Source organism: Ammospiza nelsoni, chromosome 3, assembly GCF_027579445.1.
Source record: "Ammospiza nelsoni isolate bAmmNel1 chromosome 3, bAmmNel1.pri, whole genome shotgun sequence".
NCBI lineage: Eukaryota > Metazoa > Chordata > Aves > Passeriformes > Passerellidae > Ammospiza > Ammospiza nelsoni.
This window is the reverse complement of record NC_080635.1, coordinates 114,870,894-114,898,846: the sequence shown is the minus strand read 5'-3', so window position 1 is coordinate 114,898,846 and position 27,953 is coordinate 114,870,894. Positions and strand designations below refer to the sequence as shown.

At 47.8% G+C, this 27,953-nt stretch overlaps 1 protein-coding gene across 1 annotated transcript in view; it reads right to left on the bottom strand.

Moving 5' to 3' along the window:
* Positions 1-27,953, bottom strand: part of DTNB (dystrobrevin beta) — a 147,691-nt gene that overhangs the window by 39,493 nt on the left and 80,245 nt on the right. The window contains exon 17 of the mRNA XM_059467613.1: positions 21,800-21,820. Within this exon, the coding sequence (XP_059323596.1) occupies positions 21,800-21,820 (21 nt within the window). The remainder of the gene's footprint in view (positions 1-21,799; positions 21,821-27,953) is intronic.

The following is a 27,953-nucleotide window of genomic DNA, read 5'->3' as shown; positions in this document are numbered from 1 at the left end:
ATACCCAATCCCCAAATACCCAAATCCCCCAAATACCCAATCCCCAAATACCCAAACCCCCAAATCCCCAATCCCCAAACCCCCAAAACCCCCAAATCCCCCAAATTCAGGGTGTGAGCCCAGCTCAGCCTGCAGGGAGTGCCAGGAACACAGCCCCAAATCCCCCAAATACCCAACCTCCCAAATACCCAAATCCCCCAAATACCCAATCCCCAAATACCCAAATCCCCCAAATACCCAATCCCCAAATACCCAAACCCCCAAATCCCCAATCCCCAAACCCCCAAAAACCCCAAATCCCCCAAATTCAGGGTGTGAGCCCAGCTCAGCCTGCAGGGAGTGCCAGGAACACAACCCCAAACCCCTAAAAATCCCCAAACCCCCAATCCCCAAAAACCCCAAATTCCCAATCCCCAAACCCCCAATCTCCAAACCCCCAAATCCCAAAATTCCCAAACCCCCAAAAATCCACAAACCCCCAAACTCCCAAATCCTAAAACATCCACAAATCCCCAAAAATCCCCAATCCCCAAACCCCCAAATCCCCCCCAAAAACCCAAATCCCTGCAGAACGGGTCCAGAGAGAGGAACTCGAAACAGAAAAGGAGAAATGGGAGGCAGGGGAGAACAGAACAAACTCTGTTCTGCATCTCAGCAAAAGGAAAACCTCAAGGGCAGGCCCTCAAAAGGAGTGGATCCACGGGATTTCCATGGGGTTTCCATGGGGTTTCCAGGGATAAATGACAAGCACCTCCTCATCCAGGGAGCATTCCAACCCCTCAGCATCACACCTAAGAGCCCCTGCAGAGCTCCTTAAAGAGTTTTATTTTCCCTACTGATAAAAACTTTTAATAAATCTTGAAGGAACAGGGAGATTCCAGTGGCATAATCGCATTTTCTGGGATAACGATGAAAGGGAAAGGGGAATGACTGGGAAGATCACATCAGTGAGAAACAGGAAAAAGGTCAGGAAAGCTGAGAGGAGATGGGAACAGCAGAAAAAGGACAGGATTGTGGCAGAGGAGCTTTTGGTGGCTGTGGCAAAGCGAAATGGAGATGGGGATGCTGAGGGTGCTAAGGGGGAGAAGGGAACACCAGGGCCAAACTCTGCTGGAGAGCACAGGCAGGGGGAGAAGGGGCTCACCAGGGGAGAAAGGCCAGGCAGAGGCATTTATTATTATTATTATTATTATTATTATTATTATTATTATTATTATTATTATTATTATTATTATTATCACCATCATCATCATTATTATCATTATCATTATTATTCTAGTTTTTGGTTTTATTTTAATTTATTGCTACAATAATTGTTATTATTGTTATAAATTATTGCTGTAATAATTTTATTGTTATAATAATGACGATAATAAAATCTTATTATATATAATATATATAATTATATACTATTATATAATGATATATGTAATAATATATATATTATTATATATTATAGAGAATAATACTATATATAATATAATATAATATAATATAATATAATATAATATAATATAATATAATATAATATAATATAATATAATATAATATAATATAATATAACATAATATAATATAATATATACAATTTAATAACAACAACAACAACAACAATAATTTAAAGATTTGGAATGACCTGGGGACACCCCTCTCCTCAGCTCCAACATTGGGAGGAGCTGACTTGGCTGCTCTGGGTGAGCAGGATGGAAATGCAGGACAGGATGGGCCAGGAGAGGTAAAACCAAGCCCAGCAGAGTTAAACCAGACCCAGCAGAGTTAAACCAGACCCAGCTGAGTTAAACCAGACCCAGCAGAGTTAAACCAGACCCAGCTGAGTTAAACCAAACCCAGCTGAGTTAAACCAGACCCAGCTGAGTTAAACCAAACCCAGCTGAGTTAAACCAGACCCAGCTGAGTTAAACCAGACCCAGCTGAGTTAAACCAGACCCAGAAGAGTTAAACCAGACCCAGCTGAGTTAAACCAGACCCAGCTGAGTTAAACCAGACCCAGCCGAGTTAAACCAAACCCAGCTGAGTTAAACCAGACCCAGCAGAGGACAGATCTGGCTGTGGAGAACCAAGGTGTTCACCAAGGTGCTCTCCAACAGCCTGGGGGCAGAAATCAGGATTTAGATGGATCTGATGGATCTGATGGATCTTTGTTGTTCTCAACAGCACCAGAGACACTTCAGGCTCAAATGGTGAGCACAGAATGGAATTGTACTGGATTCAATCCCTGAATCAAGCAGGTGAGTTGGCCTGGGGAGGTTTTTACACAAACCCCCATTTTCTACATTTAGACATTTCCAATTCCTGCCCAGAAGTGAGAAGTGCAGGAAAAGCAGTGGCAGTGGAGCAGTTGCCTTGCTGAGGAATGGAAATGTTCCAGACACTGAGAAAAGGCTGCTCTGAGGGGAAAACCACCTGACTCATGGAAAGAAAGATGACAGAGCTGCACATCATTGTTCCTCTCGGGAGAGGAGAGGCTGTGCACAGCAAAACCCAATTTCTGCACCCTCCGAGCTCCCTGAGCTGCAGGGAAACCACCCAGAAAGGGCAGGGCAGGAATGACTGGGGCAGGGAAATCCCTCCCCGCCCATCCCAGCTGTGCCTGACCCCACAGGGCACTGAGTGCCACGTCCAGCCCTTGCTGGGACCCCTCCAGGGGTGCTCAGAGCCCCAGAGACCCCTGGCACCTGCGGGACATCACCTGAGGAGCTGTGCAGGGCCAGCTCAGGGTGAGGAGCATCCTGAACTCAAACCCAGCCCTTGCCTGGAGGGGCTGGGGATGTTTGGGATGTTCAGAGAGGCTGCACGTTTGGGATGCTCAGAAGGGCTGCACGTTTGGGATGCTCAGAGGGGCTGGGGCACGTCTGGGATGTTCAGAACCAGCTCAGGGTGAGGAGCAGCAAAAGGAGAACCTCCAAAAACAGGAGCCCAGTCCTTGCCAGCAGGGGCTGGGGATGCTCAGACACAGCTCAGGATGAGGAGCAGCAAACCCAGCCCTTGCCAGGAGAGGCTGGGGCACGTTTGGGATGTTCAGAGCCAGCTGAGGATGAGGAGCAGTGAGCTCAGTCCTTGCCAGGAGGGGCTGGGGATGCTCAGAGGGGCTGGGGACGTCTGGGATGTTCAGAACCAGCTCAGGGTGAGGAGCAGCAAAAGGAGAACCTCCAAAAAGCAGAGCCTGGTCCTTGTCAGGAGGGGCTGCATGTTTGGGATGTTCAGAGGGGCTGAGGATGCTCAGAGCAAGCTCACGGTGAGGAGCAGCAAAAGGAAAACCTCCAAAAACTGGAGCCCAGCCCTTGCCAGGAGGAGCTGGGGATGCTCAGAACCAGCTCAGGATGAGGAGTAGCAAAAGGAAAACCTCCAAAAACTGGAGCTCAGTCCTTGCCAGGAGGAGCTGGGGATGCTCAGAACCAGCTCAGGATGAGGAGCAGCAAAAGGAAAACCTTCAAAAATCAGAGCCCAGTCCTTGCCAGGAGGGACTGGGGCACATTTGGGAGGTTCAGAGGGGCTGGGGCTGTTCAGAACCAGCTGAGGATGAGGAGCAGGAAGCCTGGTCCTTGCCAGGAGGGGCTGGGGATGCTCAGAGGGGCTGGAGATGTTTGGGATGTTTGGAACCAGCTGAGGATGAGGTGCAGTGAGCCCAGTCCTTGCCAGGAGGGGCTGGGCACGTTTGGGATGTGCAGAGGGGCTGGGGCACGTTTGGGATGCTCTGGTGGCAGCTGGGGGAGGCAGGGAAGGAGTGAAGGAGGCAGGGAGAGTAATTCTGGCTCCAAGATGAGCCCCCGAGGCTCCTGTGACGTGTGTGCAGGAAAGGAGGTGCGGAGTCATCCTGGGGGAGAGGGCTGTGGGGTGGTGATGGAAACAATGATTAAGGATTAATCATTAATTAATGATTAATGTGGCTTCGGCTGCTGCTGCTGCAGGGGGGAGCAAAGGCTGCCTGGGTCCACAGGGCAGGGAGAGCAGCTCCAGCAGCTTGGCAGCTGCAGCTCCAGGTCTGGGCTGCTTGGGAAAGGGGAGAGAAGGCAGGCAGAGCAGGCAGAATGTGGGCAAGGACACAAAAACTGGGGAAATGTTTAAATTCCTCCTGGCTTCCATCATTTCCTGAACGCTTTCCCAATGTTTGCTGCAGTCCTCGAGGACTCTGGGGACTGGGGAAAGCTGGGCTGGGGGGAGCACTGCCAGGGCAGGTGTGGAATCATGGATAATGCCATGGGCAGGGATCATGGATAATGCCATGGGCAGGGAACATGGATAATGCCATGGGCAGGGAACATGGATAATGCAGGGCCATGGATCATGGATAATGCCATGGGCAGGGAACATGGATAATGCCATGGGCAGGGATCATGGATAATGCCATGGGCAGGGATCATGGATAATGCAGGGCCATGGATCATGGATAATGCAGGGCCATGGATCATGGATAATGCAGGGCCATGGATCATGGATATTGCAGGGCCAGAGATCATGGATAGTGCCATGGGCAGGGAACATGGATATTGCAGGGCCAGGAATCATGGATAATGCAGGGCCATGGATCATGGATAATGCCACGGGCAGGGAACATGGATAATGCAGGGCCATGGATCATGGATATTGCAGGGCCAGGCATCATGGATAATGCCATGGGCAGGGATCATGGATAATGCCATGGCCATGGATCATGGATAATGCCATGGGCAGGGATCATGGATAATGCCATGGGCAGGGATCATGGATAATGCTATGGGCAGCAATCATGGATAATGCAGGGCCAGGAATCATGGATAATGCCATGGGCAGGGATCATGGATAATGCTATGGGCAGGGAACATGGATAATGCCATGGGCAGGGAACATGGATAATGCCATGGGCAGGGATCATGGATAATGCAGGGCCATGGATCATGGATAATGCAGGGCCATGGATCATGGATAATGCCATGGGCAGGGATCATGGATAATGCAGGGCCAGGGATCATGGATAATGCAGGGCCAGGAATCATGGATAATGCAGGCTGTGCCCCGTTGGGAACAGGGATCTGGTGTCCGGGGGTCAGGAAATGCCACCTGCAGGACAGGGACAGGAGAGAAATCCTGGGAAAATTATTGATTGTGCATGGGGTACAAGGACACAGGAACAGGAGCTGCTGCGGTAGGAGAAATCCTGGGAAAACCCTGGATGATGATGATGATTATTATTATTATTATTATTACTACATGGAAGTGTTGTATGATGGACCAGGGCACTGGGACAGGAGAGAAATCCTGGGAAAATCCCACATTGTCCATGAGGAACGAGGGCACAGGGACAGGAGCTGCTGGGATGGGAGAAATCCTGGGAAAATCCTGGATTATTATTATTTATTATTTATTATTTATTATTTATTATTTATTATTTATTATTTATTATTCTTACTACTACTACTACTATTACTATTACTATTATCGCTATTATTATTATTGTTTTGCACAAGGGACCACAGCACAGGGACAGGAGAGAAATCCTGGGAATATCCTGGATTGTCTATGAGGAACAAGGGCACAAGGACAGGAGAGAAATCCTGGGAAAACCCCACATTGTCCATGAAAACAAATCCCAGCAGGATGGATCATCCCTGGGCAGGCCCTGGAGTGAGGAATGCAGCCCTGACAGCAGCACAAAATGTGGGATTTCCTCTCCATAAACCCCAGCCATGGAATGGCAAAACGTGAGCACAGCTGGATTTCTGTACCCACAGATTTCCTCTGCGTAAAGTGGCTGGAGGGGGTGAAATGGGGAATGAGGAGTTTCTGTTGGGTTTCTGTACCCACAGATTTCCTCTGAATAAAGTGGCTGGAGGGGGTGAAATGGGGAATGAGGAGTTTGATGAGCAGGGCAGAGCAGAGCTGAAGGAAAGCATCTCTCAGTGCTGATGTAAAATCAAAATCCACCTTGTGGAGCCTGTGCAGGAAGGGTAATGGGTGTGAATTTGTGGCTCTCTGGGTGGATAAATCTGATATTGGGGTGGCTCTCTGGGTGGATAATCTGATATTGGGGTGGTTCTGTGGGTGGATAAGTCTGATATTGGGGTGGCTCTCTGGGTGGATAAATCTGACATTTGTGGCTCTCTGGGTGGAGAAATCTGATATTGGGGTGGTTCTGTGGGTGGATAAATCTGATATTGGGGTGGCTCTCTGGGTGGATAACTCTGTGTTTCAGGCAGAGATGGGGGCTCACAGAGCCCTGGGCTCCCCTGCTCAGCTCACACAGGTGAGCAGCAGCTGGGGCCTGCCAGCATTTCCTGCTTTGCCTACACAACTGAACCATTCCTCATCCTATTTTTGGCACTCCTGGCTTGTCAGCAGCAGCAGCAGCAGCACGAGATGCAGAGGAGCTGCAAAAAACCCTCCCCAAATGCTGGGGAATCATCCTGGGCTGTGCCTCCCCACTCAGGGAGCAGGGACACGTCAGGGATGACAGGGCAGAGGCACGGAGCTGCTTCATCATAGTTCCAGCTCACCCTCCTCCTCCTCCTGCTCCTCCTCCTCCCTCTCAGCATCACTCAGTGATGCTCAGAGTCACGGTACCTTCCTCCTCCTCCTCCTCCTGCTCCTCCTCCTCCCTCTCAGCATCACTCAGTGATGCTCAGTCACGGTACCTTCCTCCTCCTCCTCCTCCTCCTCCTGCTTCTCCTCCTCCTCAGCACTCCCAGTGATGCTCAGAGTCTGCACACACCCCAGACAGGCAGAATTCCATTTCTGGAGGAATCCCAAAGTTCCTGAGGCTGAAAATCCCTCCCAGACTTTCCAATCCAGGCTGTGCCCAGTGCCCACCTTGTTCCCTGAGTGCCACGCCCAGGGGACACCTGCAGGGATGGGCACTGCCAACCTCCCTGGGCAGTTCCAAGGCCTGAGCACCCTTTCCATGCAGAAATTCCTCCTCATGTCCAAAAGGAAGAGGCAGAGAAGGTGAAATTTAACCCTCAGCAGTGCCAGGGTGGGGGCTGGAACCTGCCCTGCTCCCCAGCACTGGGGGTGACCCTGTGCCCCACACCATCCCCAGCACCCCTTTTCCTTGCAGAAGGAGCTCCTGGGGCTCAGCAGCCCTGGTGAGGGCAGGACAGGCCCAGCTCCCTCCCCTGGGCACTGGGAATGCAGATTCACACTGCAGAGCAGCACAGCAAACCTTCAGGAAGGGATGGGAGGGAGCCGGGGAAGCAGGATCCAAGGATTTACAGAGCTGACAGAAACCTGAGGAAGAAGGAGCCCAGGATTCACAGAGGAACCTGAGGAGCTCCAGGATCCCCAGGATGTGCAGAGGACCCTGAGGAGCTCCAAGATTTACTGAGGAACCTGAGGAGCTCCAGGATCCCAGGATTTACAGAGCTGACAGGATCCTGCAGTATCCCAGGATTTACAGAGGATTTTCTGAGGAGTTTCAGGATTTACAGAGGACCCTGAGGAAGCAGGATTCCAGTATTCCTGGAGCCTAAGGAGCTCCAGGAGCCCCGGGATTTACAGAGCTCAGGAACCTGAGGATTTGCATGATCCCAGGATTTACAGAGCAACCTGAGGAGCTCCAGGAGCCCCAAGATTTAGGAGCTGAGAACCTGAGGAACTCCAGGATTTACAGAGAACCCTGAGGAAGCAGGACCCCAGGATTTACAGAGCTGACAGGACCCTGAGGAGTTCCAGAAGCCCCAGGGGTTCCAGGATTTACAGAGCTGACAGGAACCTGCAGGATTCCAGGATTTACAGAGGGACCTGAGCAGTTTCAGGATTTACAGAGGGACCTGAGGAGCTCCAGGAGCCCCAGGATTTACAGAAGAAGCTGAGGAATTCCAGGATTTACAGAGGCACCTAAGGAGCTCCAGGAGCACTAGGATTTACAGAGCTGACAGGACCCTGAGGAAGCAGAAGCCCAGGATTTACAGAGCTCAGAAGAACCTGGGGATTTGCATGATCCCAGGATTTACAGAGGAACCCGAGGAGCCCCAGGATCCCCAGGATTTACAGAGGAACCCAAGGAGCTCCAGGATCCCCAGGATTTACAGAGGAACCTGAGGAGCTCCAGGATCCCCAGGATTTACAGAGGAACCTGAGGAGCTCCAGGATCCCCAGGATTTACAGAGGAACCCAAGGAGCTCCAGGATCCCCAGGATTTACAGAGGAACCTGAGGAGCTCCAGGATCCCCAGGATTTACAGAGGAACCTGAGGAGCTCCAGGATCCCCAGGATTTACAGACGACAATGAGGAGCTCCAGGATCCCAGGATTTACAGAGGAACCTGAGGAGCTCCAGGATCCCCAGGATTTACAGAGCTGACAGGACCCTGAGGGGTTCCAGGATTTACAGAGGGACCTGAGGAGCTCCAGGATTTACTGAGGAACCCAGGGAGTTCCAGAAGCCCCAGGATTTACAGAGCTCAGGACCCTGAGGAGTTCCAGGAGCTCCGGGGTTTACAGAGGAACCTGGAGAGTTCCAGGATTTACAGAGGACCCTAAGGAGTTCCAGGATTTACAGAGCTGACAGGAATCTGAGGAGCTCCAGGAACCCCAGGATTTACAGAGGAACCCGAAAAAGTCCCAGGAACCCCAGGATTTACATAGCTCAGAGGAACCTGAGGATTTCCAGGATCCTCGTGATTTACAGAGGAACTTGAGGAGCTCCAGGAGCCCCAGGATGTACAGAGCTCAGGGACCTGAGGAGCTGCAGGATGCCAGGGTGGGCAGCAGCAGCAGCAGCTGTCCCTGGCACCGAGCCCGGGCTGCTGTGCCCCTTTGGGGGCCGTTCTGCAATGGAAATACCCTGGGCATCATCCAGCTGCTCGCTGGAGCGCTGCTGCACTGCCCCGTGTGCCACATCCCAAATCCCACACCCCACATCCCACACCCCATGTCCCAAGTCCCACTCCCACATCCCAAATCCCACACCCCACATCCCATGTGCCATACCCCACATCCCAAATCCCATATACCACACCCCGAATCCCACATCCCAAATCCTACATCCCAAATCCCATGTCCCATATCCCACGTCCCAAATCCAGTGTCCCACACCCCACATCCCAAACCCCAAACCCCACGTCCCAAATCCCACATCCCAAATCCCATGTCTGACATACCACACTCCAAATCCCACATCCCAGGTACCATACCCCAAATCCCACGTCTCAAATCCCAAATCCCCCATCCCACACCCAGATCTCCAGGCTGTGCCTGGGGAGCAGAGTTTGCTGCCTGAGGGCCACAGGCACACAGCCTACACCCCAAATCCCACCCCCCAAACCCCATATACCACACCCCACACCCCAATTCCCACGTTCCAAATCCCACATTCCCACACCCCATATCCCAAATCCCATGTCTGACATCACACACCCCACGTCCCACATCCCATGTACCCGGCCATGGGCACTTCCCCTGAACTACATCAGTGAGAACACCAACACTTCAAACCACCAAAACTTCAGTTAAAACGACCAACACTTCAGCTAGAACACCAACACTTCAGCTAGAACACCAACACTTCAGCTAGAATACCAAAACTTCAGTTAAAACTCCAACACTTCAGCTAGAACACCAACACTTCAGTTAAAACACCAAAACTTCAGTTAAAACTCCAACACTTCAGCTAGAACACCAACACTTCAGTTAAAACACCAAAACTTCAGTTAAAACACCAACACTTCAGTCAAGACAACAAAACTTCAGTCAAAACAACAAAACTTCAGTCAAAACAACAAAATTTCAGTTAGAGCACCAACACTTCAGTTAAAACACCAAAACTTCACTGAAAACAGCAAAACTTCACTTTAAACACCAAAACTTTCTATTTCTCTGCTGCTTTAATTCTTTGTGGGTTTTAGCACACCTGCCCCAGGCTGGAAGCAGGATTTGTGTTTACAGCAGTAAATCACCAACACAGCACAGCCCTTCTCTGCAACCCCGGTCTGGGTTACACAGGGATTTTGCTCGTTACAACAACTCCCATTTCCCTTGGGTAAATAAATAAAAAACCAGCCCCAGGAGGCTCCAGGCTGGGAGCATCACGCGAGGCTGAGGCTGCAGCTGGGACTGATCTGGGGCAGGGCTGCTCTGGGGATGGATTGATGCCAGGGCCAGGTTTGCCTTTCCTGAGGGAGGGAAGGGATCCCTGCCCTGCCTGGCACCATCTGAGCCAGCAAAACCCAACCCCAGCATCCCCAGGCCCTGAATCCAGGATATTTCTGTCATGCCAAACGGAGTTGTAGAGATGAATTGATGCCAGGGCCAGGTTTGCCTTTCCTGAGGGAGGGAAGGGATCCCTGCCCTGACACCATCTAAACCAGCAACATCCAAGCTCAGCATCCCCAGGCCCTGAATCCAGGATATTTCTGTCATGCCAAACAGCAGCAGGCCTGGGTTTGCTGGGTTTCTTTATCTTGCTTACAGCCTGCTTCAAATCAGCTGTAACTACAAAAAAAATCTAAAAAAACCCAACAACCCCACAGTTAAAAGGTTCTTCTCTTGCAGCAGAGCCATAATTGGTCCCATTTGTCAAGGGGATCCCTGGCCAGAGGAGAGGAGACCCCCAAACACCTCAGGCCCTGTCCCTGCCAGGGGCACAGATATCTCCTGCCTCTGCCACACCACGATGGCTTCAGAGGGTGATTGGGCAATAACTGGGGACAATTCCTCCATGGAATTCCTTAATGGAATTACCTCCCATGGTCCCAGGGTGTCCCAATGTCCAGCCTGGCCTTGGGCACTGCCAGGGATGCAGGGTGGGCACCCTGTGCCAGGGCCTGCCCACAATGCCTAATTCCCAACATCTAATCCGAATTCCCCCTCTTTCAGGCTGCACCCATCACTCCCTGCCCAGTCCCCAGTCCCTCTCCATGCCCTGGGAGCTCTCCCAGAGCCTCCTCTGCCCCCTCTCAGCATGCCCAGGGCTCCAGCCCCCCGTGTCCCCCCGCAGCTCTCCCCTGTGCCCCAAGCCCCAGAGCAGAAATGCCTTTGTTGGGCTGGGGAGGTGCAGAACAAACTGGAGAGGGGCCAAGATTGCCTCTGGTGAAAGCAGCCACTTCAAAAAGACAAAAGTTTTACAGCAAAGAGGAAAACGAGTGATTTATGCCCAGCTTGGCTGTGTCAGGCCATACCTAAAGCCTGGAGCTGCACAGAACATGCCTCGACAAGATGTTCCAGGGCCGCCTTTGAAAAAGACAACCCCTATAAAGAGAGGAGGTGGAAAAGGGGAATGTTCCCAACAGAGGAAAGGGCCAAAGCAGAGCAATAAAATCTGTGCAGCAGATGATGAGCCCAGCCCCAAATTGCTGCCAGCTGTTAGCAACCTTTGCCCAGAGAAATGGATTTCATGCGAGGTCAAGAAATCCCAAACTGCCATTTCCTCATCCCTGCTAACGAGGGCCAGGTGCCACACGGAGCTGCAGAGGATCCAGATGTCCCTCACGTGGCTCTGGGTAATGGTCCCAGGGAAAGCTCTGCAGATGCACCCACAGAAACAAGTTCATGCTAATTATCTGCAATTGGATTAGGGGGCTTAGGAGCACCGCTCACCCCCAGCTTCAGGGACGTTCTCCTGCAAGGTGGGGTGGAGCTGGTTCTGCTGCATGTTCCAGCACTCTGCATGGAAGGGGTTTTGTGAATTCTGTCTGAAATCCATGAAAATTGAAGATTTCGTGGACTCCCCACCCCTGGCAGTGCCCAAGGCCAGGCTGGGCAGGGCTGGGGACACCCCGGGACAGAGGAGGTGTCCCTGCCATGGCACTGGGTGGGATTTAAGGGCCTGGTTGGGAAGGATGAAAGTTTGACCAGAAAGTCTCACAGATATGTGTGCTTAGCAGAAAGATTTTTAAATGTAGAACCTGAAGAAGGAATAGAGATGGGAGCAAGTTTTGATACAGAAGAAGAGAATTGCTGAGCCAGACTTACTGGATAACCAAGGAGGCAAAGGCTGTGTTAGTTAGAAGGGGTTTGTATGGCTTAGAGCAAAGCACAAACCCACCACAAACAAGAAAAGAAAAGAAAAGAAAAGAAAAGAAAAGAAAAGAAAAGAAAAGAAAAGAAAAGAAAAGAAAAGAAAAGAAAAGAAAAGAAAAGAAAAGAAAAGAAAAGAAAAGAAAAGAAAAGAGGAAAGAAAACAAGACTGCTGATATTGCAAGTAGAAAAAAGGTCTCAGAATTTTCCACTGCAAGAAAACTGAAAAACAACTTCTAGCTTAAACTGTAATGCACTGACTTTTAGTGATTGGAGAACAGTAACATGAATATGGTAATTACAGTGGTTATGGTGGGCTATAGATAATAGTTAAGGTATAGATTTGTTCTACTGTATGAAGATGCTTAGCAAAGAAAAGTATAGAATGCATTGTAACCAAAGGAAAAATATATAATGCACTGTAAGCAAAATAAAAGTATAGAATGCATTTGTAACAAAAAGAAAAGTATATAATGCAATGTAACCAGAACCAAAGGGTCTCCAGGCCTGCCTGCAGCTGGAGCTGACACCCTGTCACCCACAGCCCTGGACTGCTGTAAGGTCTTGGATGTAATAAACTGCATTTTGTACACAATAAACTGCATTTTGTACACAATAAACTGCATTTTGTACACAATAAACTGCATTTTGTATACAATAAACTGCATTTTGTACACAATAAACTGCATTTTGTACACAATAAACTGCATTTTGGAGAGACCCTGGAGTCCCACATCCCTCATTCAGGCTCTTAGTCCTTCCCACCCAAACCACCCTGTGCCTCCACCAACAATCCCTTCTCTGGGTGATATCCAAGGCACAGCAAAGCCTCCAAGCTGAATTTCACCCACACCTGGGTGGACATTGCTGAGCAGGTGAAGAAGCCTCAGCTCTCCCTGTGCCTGAACAGCCACAATTCCACAGGGAGCAGCGCGGGAACGCTCACTGTGGTGGTGCAAATGGAATTTTGGAATGAATAGCTGCTGTCAGGCACTGCCCATGGCAGACAGGAGTGTTTGGGTGCTCCAGGCCAGCAGGAGGGGTCAGGGATGGAGGGATGGAGGGATGGAGGGAGGGAGTGCTGGGTCCCACTGAGCGCTGCCCGCACTTGAAGCTCTTGCAGCACTGGAAGCCAGCACTGCTCCACCAGAGGCTGCAGGGCTGTGAAATCCAGCAGGGAAGCAATAAATCCCATGGCAGACAGGTGTGTTTGGGTGCTCCAGGCCAGCAGGAGGGGTCAGGGATGGAGGGATGGAGGGATGGAGGGATGGAGTGCTGGGTCACACTGAGCGCTGCCTGCGCTTCCTCCAGTTCTTGCAGCACTGCAAGCCAGCACTGCTCCACCAGAGCCTGCAGGCTGGAAAATCCAGCAGGGAAGCAATAAATCCCACGGCAGACAGGTGTGTTTGGGTGCTCCAGGCCAGCAGGAGGGGTCAGGGATGGAGGGAAGGAGGGATGGAGGGATGGAGGGATGGATGGAGGGAGTGCTGAGTCCAGCCAGCACTGCTTCACCAGAGCCAGCAGGGCTGTGAAATCCAGCAGGGAAGCAATAAATATTTCACATCCTGGACGCCACCAGGCCGCTCCTTTAACCACTTCCAGCCCTTGCCCAAAGAAAAGACGTCAGAGGAGAACATTCTGGAATTCTGCCCTGCCAAACCCAGCAGCAGCGTCACGATTCCCAGGGACAAAAAACACAGCAAGGAGAGGCAGGCCTTGCAGAAACAAATCAAATCCTGCTGGAACATCTCTACAGGCATGGCAGGGATCTCTCAATGATGGAAACAAAACTGCCAGAGGCTCAACTGTCCCCAAATGAGGCAGCAAAAAATTTGTGGCAACGCGGAAGAGAAGTGAGAAAGGCCATCAACACATCCACAAGATCTTCAGAAAAGGGGACAAAGGGTGGCATAAAGTGGTAGATGGTCTGCAATGATAATACCACAGATATCAAAACATTCCTGCTGTTCTGGGACATTCCTGCTCTGCTCTGGGACATTCCTGCTGTTCTGGGACATTCCTGCAGCTCTGGGACATTCCTGCTCGTTCTGGGACATTCCTGCTGTTCTGGGACATTCCTGCAGCTCTGGGACATTCCTGCTCTGTTCTGGGACATTCCTGCTGCTCTGGGACATTCCTGCTCTGCTCTGGGACATTCCTGCTGTTCTGGGACATTCCTGCAGCTCTGGGACATTCCTGCTGTTCTGGGACATTCCTGCTCTGCTCTGGGACATTCCTGCTGTTCTGGGACATTCCTGCTGCTCTGGGACATTCCTGCTGCTCTGGGACATTCCTTCTGTTCTGGGACATTCCTGCTCTGTTCTGGGACATTCCTGCTGTTCTGGGACATTCCTGCTCTGTTCTGGGACATTCCTGCTGTTCTGGGACATTCCTGCTCTGTTCTGGAACATTCCTGCAGCTCTGGGACATTCCTGCTGCTCTGGGCTGAGCTCTGTGGCCCTGGCAGCATTGCAGACAGTGCAGAGAACACACCCAGCCTGTGTCAGTGAGTGATCCAGGTGTCACTCATGTTCCAGCAATGTGCATCAGAGCAGGATGAATGGGGCAGCGCTGCTCTGGCTCGTGCCCAGCCTGGGGAGAGACAGGGCCTGAGGCCCCTGCCAGGCTGGAAAATTTCTGTGCTGCTCCAGGGCAGGGTTAAATGTAAACCAGAGGTGTCTAGTGCTGCAGGGCAGGATTAAACCCAAACCAGAGCTCTCTGCTGCTCTAGAGCAGGATTAATGCAAACCAGGGCTCCCTTCGGCTCCAGGGCAGGATTAAACCCATCCCAGCTTAATCCAGAGCAGGATTAAATCTATCCAAGGGCTCTCTGCTGCTCCAGAGCAGGACTAACCCATCCCAGGTTAACCCAGAGCAGGACTAACCCACCCCAGGTTAACCCAGAGCAGGACTAACCCATCCCAGTTTAACCAGAGCAGGACTAACCCATCCCAGTTTAACCAGAGCAGGACTAACCCATCCCAGTTAACCCAGAGCAGGACTAACCCATCCCAGGTTAACCCAGAGCAGGACTAACCCACCCCAGGTTAACCCAGAGCAGGACTAACCCATCCCAGTTAACCCAGAGCAGGACTAACCCATCCCAGTTTAACCAGAGCAGGACTAACCCATCCCAGTTAACCCAGAGCAGGACTAACCCATCCCAGTTAACCCAGAGCAGGACTAACCCATCCCAGCTCACCAAGGCTATGACATCACATCAGAGTTATGACATCACACCAGGGCTGTGACATCACACTGAGCTCTGTTCCTCCAGGATATCACGCCAGGACTATGACATCACTCCAGGACTATGACATCACTCCAGGGCTATGACATCACACAGGGGTTTTTGACATCACTCCAGGGTTATGACATCACTGCAGTACTATGACATCACACTGGGGTTATGACATCACTCCAGGACTATGACATCATTCAAAGGCTGTGACGTCACTTCAAGGCTGTGATGTCACTCCAGGGCTATGACATCACTCCAGGACTATGATATCAGAGTAGGGTGATGACATCACACCAGGGATGTGACATCACACCAGGCTCTGTTCCTCCAGGGCTGTGACATCACTCCAGGGCTGTGACATCACTCCAGGGCAATGATATCAGTCCAGGGCTGTGACATCACACGGAGCTCTGTCCCTCCAGAGCTATGAGATCACCCCAGGGCTGTGACATCACACCAAGGCTATGACATCACCCCAGGGCTGTGACATCACACCAAGGCTATGACATCACTCCAGGGCTATGACATCACCCCAGGACTGTGACATCACCCCAGGGCTGTGACATCACACCAGAGCTATGACATCACTCCAGGGCTGTGACATCACCCCAGGGCTGTGACATCACACCAAGGCTATGACATCACTTCAGGGCTGTGACATCACCCCAGGGCTGTGACATCACACCAGAGCTATGACATCACACCAGGGCTGTGACATCACACCAAGGCTATGACATCACCCCAGGGCTGTGACATCACACCAAGGCTATGACATCACTCCAGGGCTATGACATCACCCCAGGACTGTGACATCACCCCAGGGCTGTGACATCACACCAGAGCTATGACATCACTCCAGGGCTGTGACATCACCCCAGGGCTGTGACATCACACCAAGGCTATGACATCACTTCAGGGCTGTGACATCACCCCAGGGCTGTGACATCACACCAGAGCTATGACATCACACCAGGGCTGTGACATCACACCAAGGCTATGACATCACCCCAGGGCTGTGACATCACACCAAGGCTATGACATCACACCAGAGCTGTGACATCACACCAGAGCTGTGACATCACCCCAGGGCTGTGACATCACCGCAGGGCTGTGACATCACACCAAGGCTCTCTGGGGCCCAGGTCAGAACAGAAGCTGCCCAAGCCTTGATGGGAGCTCAGCCCTGACCATGTGGCACCAAATCCTCTCCCCCCTGCACAGCCACCACACAAAATCATACAAAAACACCAAAACAACCCTGCAACCCACAAAATAACCCTGCAGCTAAAATTAAATACAAAAAACCCCAAACCAACCCTACAACCAATCCAAACACCACCCCAACCACAATTCCCACCACAAACACTGAATAAAACATAACCCTTCGACTAAAATTAAAGAAACCAAAACCTTAAAACCGGCCCTACAACCAATCCTAACAATCCCAACCACAGACACCAAATAAAACATAACCCTACAGCTATAATTAAATACAAAAAACCCAAAGCCAAACCTACAACCAATCCTAACAACCCCAACCACAAACACTGAATAAAGCATAACCCTACAGCTAAAATTAAATACAAAAAATCCAAAATCCAGCCCTACAGCCAATCCTAACACCACTCCAGCAATTCCCACCACAAACACCAAATAAACATAACCCTACAACTAAAATTAAATGCAACAAAACCCCAAAACAACCCTACAACCAATCCTCACACAATCCCAAACACAAACACTGAACAAAGCATACCCCACAACTAAAATTAAATACAAAAAGCCCCCAAAACCAGCCCTACAACCAATCCTAACACAACCACAATTCCCACCACAAACACCAAATAAAACATAACCCTACAGCTAAAATTAAATACAAAATACCCCAAAACCAACCCCACAACCAATCCTAACACAATCCCACCCCAACATTCCCACCACAAACACAAAATAAAACATAACCCTACAACTAAAATTAAATAAAAAACCCCAAACCAGCCCTACAACCAATCCCAACACAACCCCAACTCAATTCCCACCACAAACACTAAATAAACATAACCCTACAACTAAAATTAAATAAAACAAACCCCTAAAACAACCCTACAACCAATCCTAACACCGCCCCAACCACAATTCCCACCACAAACACTGAATAAAACACAACCCTACAAGTAAATATAAATACAAACCCCAAAACCAACCCTACAACCAATCCTAACACCGCCCCAACCACAATTCCCACCACAAACACCAATTAACCAAACCTTTCAATTAAAATTAAATACAACAAAACCCAAAACCAATCCTAACACAACCCCAACCACAATTCCCACCACAAGCACCAAATAAATCATAACCCTACAATCAAAATTAAATACAGCTAAACTCCCAAACCAGCCCTACAACCAATCCTAACCCAACCACAAGCACAATCCCCACCACAAACACTAAATGAACATAACCGTACAATTAAAATTAAATACTGCAAAACCCCAAAACCAACCCCACAACGAATCCTAACACCACCCCAACAATTCCCACCACAAACACCAAATAAAACATAACCCTACAGCTAAAATTAAATGCAAAATACCCCAAAACCAACCCCACAACCAATCCTAACACAATTCCCACCACAAACACCAAATAAATCATAACCCTGCAGCTAAAATTAAATACAGAAAAACCAAAACCAAACCTACAACCAATCCTAAAACAAGCCCAACCACAATTCCCACCTCAAAAACCAACACCATAACCCTTCAATTAAAATTAAATACAAAAAAAAACCCCAAAACCAACCCTAACACCACCCCAACCACAAACACCAAATAAAACATGACCCTACAATTAAAATTAAATACAAAAAAACCCCCAAAACCAACCCTACAACCAATCCTAACACAACCCCAACCACAATTCACACCTCAAGCACCAAATAACCATTTACAAACCCCAAACAAAACATTTAAATACTTCAAACATGCCTCAAATAAAATACCCCAAAATACAAACACATAAAAAACCAACATAAAAACATAAAAAATCAATTAAAAAATTAAATCTCCCCCAAAAAACTCCCCAAACCATTCATCTTAAACTAAAACCCCCCCTTATAAAACTATAAGAAACCTGCACCTTCTCAGCCAGAGGGGATTTCCAGCCTCTCCCGGGATTTCTCAGCTTTTCCTGGGATTTCTCAGCTTTTCCTGGGATTTCTCAGCCTGTCCTGGGATTTCCCAGCCTGTCCTGGGATTTCTCAGCTTTTCCTGGGATTTCTCAGCCTGTCCTGGGATTTCCCAGCCTGTCCTGGGATTTCTCAGCCCCTCCTGAAATTCCCAACTCTCCCAGGCTGCACATTTACAGTTTTTCCTGGGATTTTCAGCATTTCCTGGGATTTTCAGCATTTCCTGGGATTCCCAACCTTCCCTTCCCAGCCAGGAGGGAGCGGCTCCAGGCCTTGCAAAGGCAGGATGTCAAATTTCAACTCCTGCAGACCAGAATTGTGTCCTTTGGTCGTCCCAAATCTGCCCTTTTTTGAGCCTCAAGCCAGCTTAGGCACCTGCATCCCCGGCTCCAGAGGGCTGGGCGCCGATGGAATGTCACTGTGCTGATGTTATTTCAGTTTTGGCTCCTCCTGACACAGTGCTCCGGGGGGAAAAGGGATTTAAAAGCGCTCAGCTTCTTCCATGATCTGGTATTTCCCCTTTTCCTACAGCCACAGTGCAGAGCAGCACGGGGCTGACACAAAGCCCTGCAGAGATCACTGCCAGGGGAGGGGGATCCTTCAACACCCCAAATCCCAACCGAACCCCTCCTGCCAGAGCCCCAGCAAACCCAGGGGTCACCACCACGTCCTCTGAGAAATCCCCTTGCCCAGGATTCCTGGAAATTGAGAAAGAGGAAAACAATTCTCATCTCATTTGCTTCTCCTGGGTTTTGCTGCCCTGGAGTGTGGTTTGGAGATTGTTTGTCCAACAGGTGATTGTTCATTGATTTAATGTGAATTATTTTTGACTTAATGACCAGTCAGGGTCAGGCTGTGTCAGACTCTGGAGAGAGTCAGGAGTTTTGAATTATCACTATTTGTAGCCTTCTGTAAGTATCCTTTCAATATGATATGATATGATATGATATGATATGATATGATATGATATGATATGATATGATATAATATAATATAATATTATATTATATTATATTATATTATATTATATTATATTATATTATATTATATTATATTATATTATATTATATTATATTATATTATATTATATTATATATATTGTAGTGTAATGTAATATAATACAATAATACATAATAATATATATTTATATATGATATATAAAAACAATATAATATAATATAATACAATATAAATTATGTATTACATTATATAATTATATATTATATAATTATATATTATATAATAATATATAGTATTCCTATTATATATAAATATAGTAATATAAAATTCATAAATAATAATATATTAATAAATAATATATATTATACTGTTATATTTAATTTAATAAATTAATGTAATTAATGTAATTAATTTAATTTTATATAATAATTATTAGATATAATTAAAATAATAGAATTTTATGTAATAATAGATAAAATTTATATTATAATAGGGAAATTATGTTACAGTATTTATTATTATATTTTATTATATTATATATTATATGTTATATTATATTATATTATATTATATTATATTATATTATATTATATTATATTATATTATATTATATTATATTATATTATATTATATTATATTATATTATATTATATTATATTATATTATATTATATTATATTCTTCTAAGAACATAGAGTCAGATTCCTTCTTTCCTTCCAAGGACAGGGACCCCATAAAATACCACACCCAGGGAGGGCTTTGGGTGGGACACAGGGCAAATCCTCCCCTGGCAGGGTGGGCAGGGCTGGGCTGGCATTCCCAGAGCAGCTGGGGCTGCCCCTGCATCCCTGGCAGTGCCCAGGGCCAGCCTGGACAGGGTTTGCAGCACCTGGGACGGTGGAAATGTCCCTGCCGTGGCAGGGGTGGCACTGGGTGAGCTTTGGGGCCCCTTCCCACCCAAACATCCCAGGGTTCCCCAAGGATGAGCTGGGTACAAGGTGCCCACTCAGCACCACCCCAGCCTGGCCACAGCAACACAAACCCACCCAGGAATCACCGAGGCCACTTAAAACCGAAGTGTTCCCACCAATAACTGCCGCCCCAAAATGTCTATTCCCCCACAAAAACGAGCCCCAAAAATCGCCAGCAATATATCCAACGCGCAGTTTTACGTCTGTGAGAAACAGCACACGGATTTACGCCCACCAAAGCTCTGGGGGCAAAGGACTGCTCGGAAACGCCGCGCAGCTCCTGCCGTGTAAGGTTTTCTGTGAGCTGTTTAGGTGGCCTGGAAAGGCCCAGGGATGGCCTTGGAGAGCTGACGCTTCAAAGGACGAGGAGAGACTTCTGATCTTGTCTCGGTCTTGGTGTTCATTAATTGTTTATCTAAAAGATTTTCTTTCAGCCCGACAGAGGTCTGCACAGCAAGCCAGCCATGGGCACACTGCGAGCCCCCGGGGCGGTCACTTATCTTTATACCCGAAGTTACGTGTACAATATTTATCATTTTTCTCCCCAATACCTTCTACCCTTATTAACCGGTGCACTTTTAGTAATGACCAATCCCAAAGTGCCACCACCACCACAGAAGATGGAGGCCAAGAAGAAGAAGAAGAAGAACAGGACACGCCCCAATTCCTCCATCTTACTTCTTTAGACCCCCCTGTACCAAAATCCTAAACCCTGTGTTTTACACTTTAACTAACTTATCCCTTCACCATTCACCCAGTGAAATCCTCCCAGTCCTCATACAGGTCTCATCTCCTGTGTAGGATCAAAGTCCAGCCACCAGACGCTTCTGGCAACATTCCAGGATTCCTGAGCCCCCCAAGGGTGGTCTCGGCCACTCTGCACCTCCGTCCTGAGGTGCTGAGATCCCACACTGCCGCACACATCTGGCAGCGCCGGGAGCAGCAGCCGCGCAGCTCCTGCCGCACACATCTGGCAGCGCCGGGAGCAGCAGCAGGGCTCCCTCTGGAGCGCATCCCGAGCACGGGAACGCAGCAGAGCCCAGCCGTTCCTCCCCTCGCCCCCTCCAGGGGCCATGGAGCCGTGCCCGCAGTATTAAGTCATTAATTAGCTTTCCTGCGTGGGCTCGCATGTGTGGCAAGGAGGCAAATTAAAGGATTCCTGAAGAGGCGGGAAAGCTCTCCGAGCTCGTGGAACCCTCCCAGAAATGAGAACCCCCGCTCCTGTGCACGATTCCACAAAAGCCGCGGCAGCGCTGCCCTGTGGCAATGAAATTCCCTGGAAAGGGAGAAGGGATAGCTCCGGGACAGACAGACACACAGACAGACACACAGCCGTGCTCGGGGAGGCTCTGCTCCACATCCCGGGCAGGAAAAGCCCCCCCTCCATCCCCGGGGCTCATTTGCAGACAAGGCAATTAACAGAAAATGGATTTCATGCACGAAGGGGGAGAAAAAAAAAGTCAGATCACCTACAAGGTGAAGTCAACTTACTGCCTGCTTTTGTTCTTCTTCCTGGAGAGGAGGGGAAAGGCGGAGAGAGAGAGAGGAAAGGTCAGTCATGGTGTGAAAATGATGATTTCACCCACAACACCCAGTGAGAGGACAGGACACGGCGCCAGCACCTGCGAGGGCTGAGGGGCAGCACAGGTGACATTTGTCCCATTATTTCTCCCATTTTTCCCATTATTTGTCCCACTTTTCCCATTATTTCTCCCATTTGTCCCATCATTAGTCCCATTACTTGTCCCATTTGTCCCATTATTTGTCCCATTTGTCCCATTATTTGTCCCATTATTTGTCCCATTTTTCCCATTATTTCTCCCATTATTTGTCCCATTGTTTGTCCCTTTTATCCCACTATTTGTCCCGTTTGTCCCACTCTGGTGGTGGGCACAGTGGGTGCCAGCAGGGCTCCCTGGCTAGGAGGGGACACCCAGGGCTGTTTCTGCTCCTTTGGGCTTTATTTATTTATTTTATTTATTTATTTATGGGCTCAGCCTGGCACAGGGAAGGTGCCCTGCCCATGGCAGGGGGACTCTGGGTGGGATTTGTGCTCCCTCCTCACCCAAACCGTGCCATGATCCACAAATTCTGCTCCAGACATCCAACAGACCGCAAATCCATCCCATAAAGTCTGGGGGTGCCCCTGGGAGTGTCCAAACACACAAAAGGGGCAGCACAGAGCCCCAGCAGCTCAGGATGCCCCCGGGTCAGCTCCCCTGGCACTGCCAAGGGCAGAGCAAGCAGGGCTGGGAGGGCATAGGAATAGAATAAAACAAAACAAAACAAAATAAAATAAAATAAAATAATATAAAATAAAATATTAAAAATCTTTTTAAAATATATATAAAATAATATATAAAAATATATATAAATATATAAAATATTAAAAATAAAAAATAAAATATTTTAAAAATATATAAAATATATAAAAATATATAAAATGATAAAAATAATAAAATATATAAAATTATATAAAATATATAAAATGTTAAAAATATAAAAATATATAAAATATATATATAAATATATATAAATATATAAAATATTAAAAATAAAATAAAATACAATTCCATTAAAATAATTAATAAAATAAAATAATTAAAAAGGAGCAGGGATGCTGAGCAGGGAAAGAGCAGCTCCCGCACTGCAGGAATGTCTCAGTACAAAAAAAAAAAGGTGAAATTCAGGTGAATTTGTCCCCTTTTGAAGCAGGGAGATGTGACTGGGCAGGGCTGGTGGAGGCACATCCTGCCTTCAGCTGCAGCAGAACTGCTGGGAATGAGCAAAATGTCACCCAGGCCAGAGCTGCCTTGGGAATTCAGACATTTCCATGGATTTTGTGCTCTCGCAGACGAGAGCCAGCAGGGCTGTGACCCTGGGATGAATAAATGATGAATAAATGATGAATAAATCACAGAATGGGAACAGTCAGAAATCACAGAACTGGAATGGGCAGGAATCCTGACCCCCGTCCATGCCAATCCCAGCCCTTCCCTGCACCCTGCTGCAGCCCCCCAGAAATCCAGGTCATGGCATTAAAACCCTGGGATAAAAGCTCCTTCTGGCCTGGAAATCCATGAACCCGTTTATCACCCTTCCCCTGCTGATCTCCCATCTGAGCAGGATTAACCAGAACCTTCCCTTAATTTAAAGCAGTTTCACCCTGCTGACCACTGGGAGCTGCTCTCCCACCCAGCCTGGGGGACAATTCTGAGGGTTTGAGAAGATATTTTGGGGGTTTTGGACAAGATTTGGGGTTCCTTCAGGTGTGGTTTTGGTGGTTTTTAGCAGGTGTGGGGCCTGGCCATCCCCACATCCCAAATTTCCACTTGTGCCTCCCACCAGCAGCGGGACCAGATGGGGACCCAGCTCAGGGAGAAGATCTTCAATCACCTCCACACCACACACACAAAAAAAGAGTTGTTGCTTTGAAAAACGAGGCCCTGGCATTGAGCACAGATGTGAAAATCCCTGTGAGCAGGGCTGGGGCTGAGCAGGGCAGGATAAATCACAGAGGAAATGGGCAGGGGGGAAATGGGATCTGTGTGCAGGATAAATCACAGAGGAAATGGGCAGGGAGGAAATGGGATCTGTGTGCAGGATAAATCACAGAGGAAATGCAGGAGGAAATGCAGGAGGAAATGGGATCTGTGTGCTGGATAAATCACAGAGGAAATGCAGGAGGAAATGCAGGGGGAAATGGGATCTGTGTGCTGGATAAATCACAGAGGAAATGCAGGAGGAAATGCAGGAGGAAATGGGATCTGTGTGCTGGATAAATCACAGAGGAAATGGGCAGGGGGAAATGGGATCTGTGTGCTGGATAAATCACAGAGGAAATGCAGGAGGAAATGCAGGGGTAAATGGGATCTGTGTGCAGGATAAATCACAGAAGAAATGGCCAGGGAGGAAATGGGATCTGTGTGCAGGATAAATCACAGAGGAAATGCAGGAGGAAATGCAGGGGGAAATGGGATCTGTGTGCTGGATAAATCACAGAGGAAATGCAGGGGGAAATGGGATCTGTGTGCTGGATAAATCACAGAGGAAATGGGCAGGGAGGAAATGGGATCTGTGTGCTGGATATCCATGGAAATGGGCAGGGAGGAAATGCAGGAGGGAAATGGGATCTGTGTGCTGGATTTCCATGGAAAGAGCACCCAGGGGTCCCCAGGGACCCTCAGCACAGCCAGGGGGGCTGTGGGGAGCAGGGAATGGGGAAATGAGGGAATGGAAGAATGGGGGATGGAGCCACAGCCCCAGGATGGTTCTGGTGGGGAAATCCCTGAGATCCCACCTGGAGACACCATCCCAGGGGGCTCCAGCCCTGTAAATCCTGGCCATGGACACTTCCATGGAGGGGCAGCCCCAGATTCCCTGCCAGCCCAGTCTGGGATTGCAGAAATTCCCAGAACTGGAAGGGTCAGCACTGCCAAGGGAGGATTTGTGGGGAACACTCAGAAATCCGAACCCTGCCTCGATAGCAGCAGCTGGGGAGGGCCCTGTGAGGGGCCAGGAACAGCAGGGCAGGACCCCAGGTAAGGGGTCAATTAACCCTAAACCTAACAAACAACCAGCATGGTCAGAAATCACAGAATGGGAAAGGTCAGAAATCACAGAGTGGGGATGGTCAGAAATCACAGAATGGCCAGAAATCACAGAATGGTCAGAAATCACAGAACTGGAATGGTCAGAAATTACAGAATGGGAATGGTCAGAAATCACAGAAATGTCAGAAATGACAGAATGGGGATGGTCAGAAATCACAGAATGATCAGAAATTACAGAATGGGAATGGTCAGAAATCATAGAAATGTCAGAAATGACAGAATGGGGATGGTCAGAAATCACAGAACCAGAAATAGTCAGATATCAAAGAATGGGAACAGATAGAAATCAAAGAATGGTTAGCAATGACAGAACTGGAATGGTCAGAAATCACAGAATGGGAACAGTCAGAAATCAGAGAATGGCAATGGTGAGAAATTACAGCATGGTCAGAAATCACAAAATGGTCAGAAAGGACAGAACCAAAAGGGTCAGAAATCACAGAATGGGAACACTCAGAAATCACAGAATGATCAGAAATCGCAGAATGGGAAAAATCAGAAACTACAGAATTGTCAGAAATGACAGAACTGGAATGGTCAGAAATCACAGAGTGGTCAGAAATCGCAGAGTGGTCAGAAATCACAGAACTATAAAAGTCAGAAGTCACAGAACCAGAACAGTTGGAAATCACAGAATGGGGATGGTCAGAAATCACAGAATGGTCAGAAATCACAGAATGGGAACCATCAGAAATCACAGAACTAGAACAGTCAGAAAACAAAGAATGGGGATGGTCAGAAATCACAGAATGGTCAGAAATCACAGAAAAGGTACAGTCAGAAATCACAGAATCAAAAGGGTCAGAAATCAGAGAACCAGAACACTCAGAAATCACAGAATAGGAAGGGTCAGAAATCACAGAATGGGAAGGGTCAGAAATCACAGAATGGGAAGGGTCAGAAATCACAGAATAGGAACACTCAGAAATCACAGAATGGGAAGGGTCAGAAATCACAGAATAGGAAGGGTCAGAAATCACAAAATAGGAAGGGTCAGAAATCACAGAATAGGAAGGGCCAGAAATCACAGAATGGGAAGGGTCAGAAATCACAGAATAGGAACACTCAGAAATCACAGAATGGGAAGGGTCAGAAATCACAGAATAGGAACACTCAGAAATCACAGAAGCAGAACACAGAAATCACAGCACCAGGACTGGTTTTGCTTGCAAGAGACCTCATCCAGGGCCTCTGCCTGCCCCGAGTGCCACCAGCACAGCGTGGGGACAGTGGCTGAACCTCGGGGACAGCCCTGGATGGCCTTGCACAGATGGAACCATGGAACATTCTGGCTCGGGAGGGACCCCCAGGACCCTCCCGCAGCTCCTGCCCTGCCCAGAGCCCCCCAAATCCCCAAATGCCACCCTGGCCATCCCTGGCTGGGCTGTGCAAACCCTCCTGGAGCTCTGCAGGGTTTGGGGATGTGTTCATTCCCCGGGGAGCCTGGGCAGGGCCAGCACCCTCTGGGGATGAGCCTTTCCCAAAATCCACCCCAAATTCCCTGTTCCAGCCCTTCCCTGGCTGCTGTCCCTGTCCCAGAGATCAGCGTCAGAGCTGCCCCTTGACCTCCAGGATCTTTCCTCACTTTCCTTCCCTTCAGGGAGGAATTTGAGGCCCCAAACTCTGAGGCAAGCGGGGCTGAATCCAGCCCTAAACGGCGAAATGAAGGCGTTTACATTAAAAATGTAAAAAACACTGCATAAGAAAATGGAAAAAAAAAATCCCCATAAAAGCTTAACAGCTGATGAACAGCTCTGAGGAGCTCCAAGTGAGGAGAGAAGCAAAAACCTGGCGGGGGAAAATCGTGTCTGGCAGGGCTAAAAGCACTGAGAAGGAGAGCTGGAAATAAAGAGCAGCATCAGGAACAGAGCAGAGCCTGGGGCAGCAGGGCCGGGCTGGGATCCTGACACCAACCATGAGAAAAAGGTGCCAAAAGTACTTGGGAGAAATGGTATTGTTAGCTCAGCACGCTGGGGGACTTGCAGCTTAAAATAATTCCCTTAAAATACTTAAAATAATTTTAAATAATTAAAATAAAAATTAAATTAAAATAAATTATTAAATTAATACATTAAAATAAAATAATTTAAATCCCTTAAAATAATTTTAGAAGTTAAAAATAACTTTAAAATAATTAAAAGAAAAAAGTTAATTAAAATAAAATAATAAATAAATTGAAATTTAAAAAATAATTTAAATCCCTTAAAATATTGAAAATTATTTTAAAATAATTTAATAAATAATTAAAATAAAAATAAATAAAAATAAGAAATTATTAAATAAATAAAATAAAACAAAGCAAAATAATTAAATAATAAATTAATACATTAAAATGAAATGAAATGAAATGAAATTAAATTAAATTAAAAAAAAAAAAATATTAAGATCCCTTAAAATAATTAAAAAATAATAGAGCCAGGAGCTGCCTGGGGCAATATAAATATAAATATAAATATAAATATAAATATAAATATAAATATAAATATAAATATAAATATAAATATAAATATAAATATAAATATAAATATAAATATAAATACAAATAGAAATAGAAATAGAAATATAAGCAGGAACTCGACCTCCAGCTTGCTTTTCCTAAAAATAAAAATAAAAGTAAAAATAAAAATAAAAATAAAAATAAAAAATAAAATAAAAATAAGCAGGAAGTCAACCTCCAGCTTGCTTTCCGAAAATATAAAAGTATAAAAATAATTTCTATTAAAAGTCTGGGCAGGGCACAGAGCCCATCCCCAGCAGAGCGGAGCAGGGGCAGTGAGGGCCCAGCTGTGCCTGCTGAAGGCGTTTCAAATCCCCGTTCAAGGGCTTTTACAGGCCTGAGGGAGCAGAGCTGGGCTCAGGAGGTTCTGATGGGCACAGCTCAGGGGACAGGGATGTTCTGGCTGATCTTCTGGGTTTTTTTGCCCATTCCCTGCAGTTCTGCTGCAGCTGAATTTGTAGCTGGGTTTGAGGGAGGAGAACAAAGGGGGCAAACCCAGCTCACACTGAAAACCAGGCACAAATTTCTGATGCTC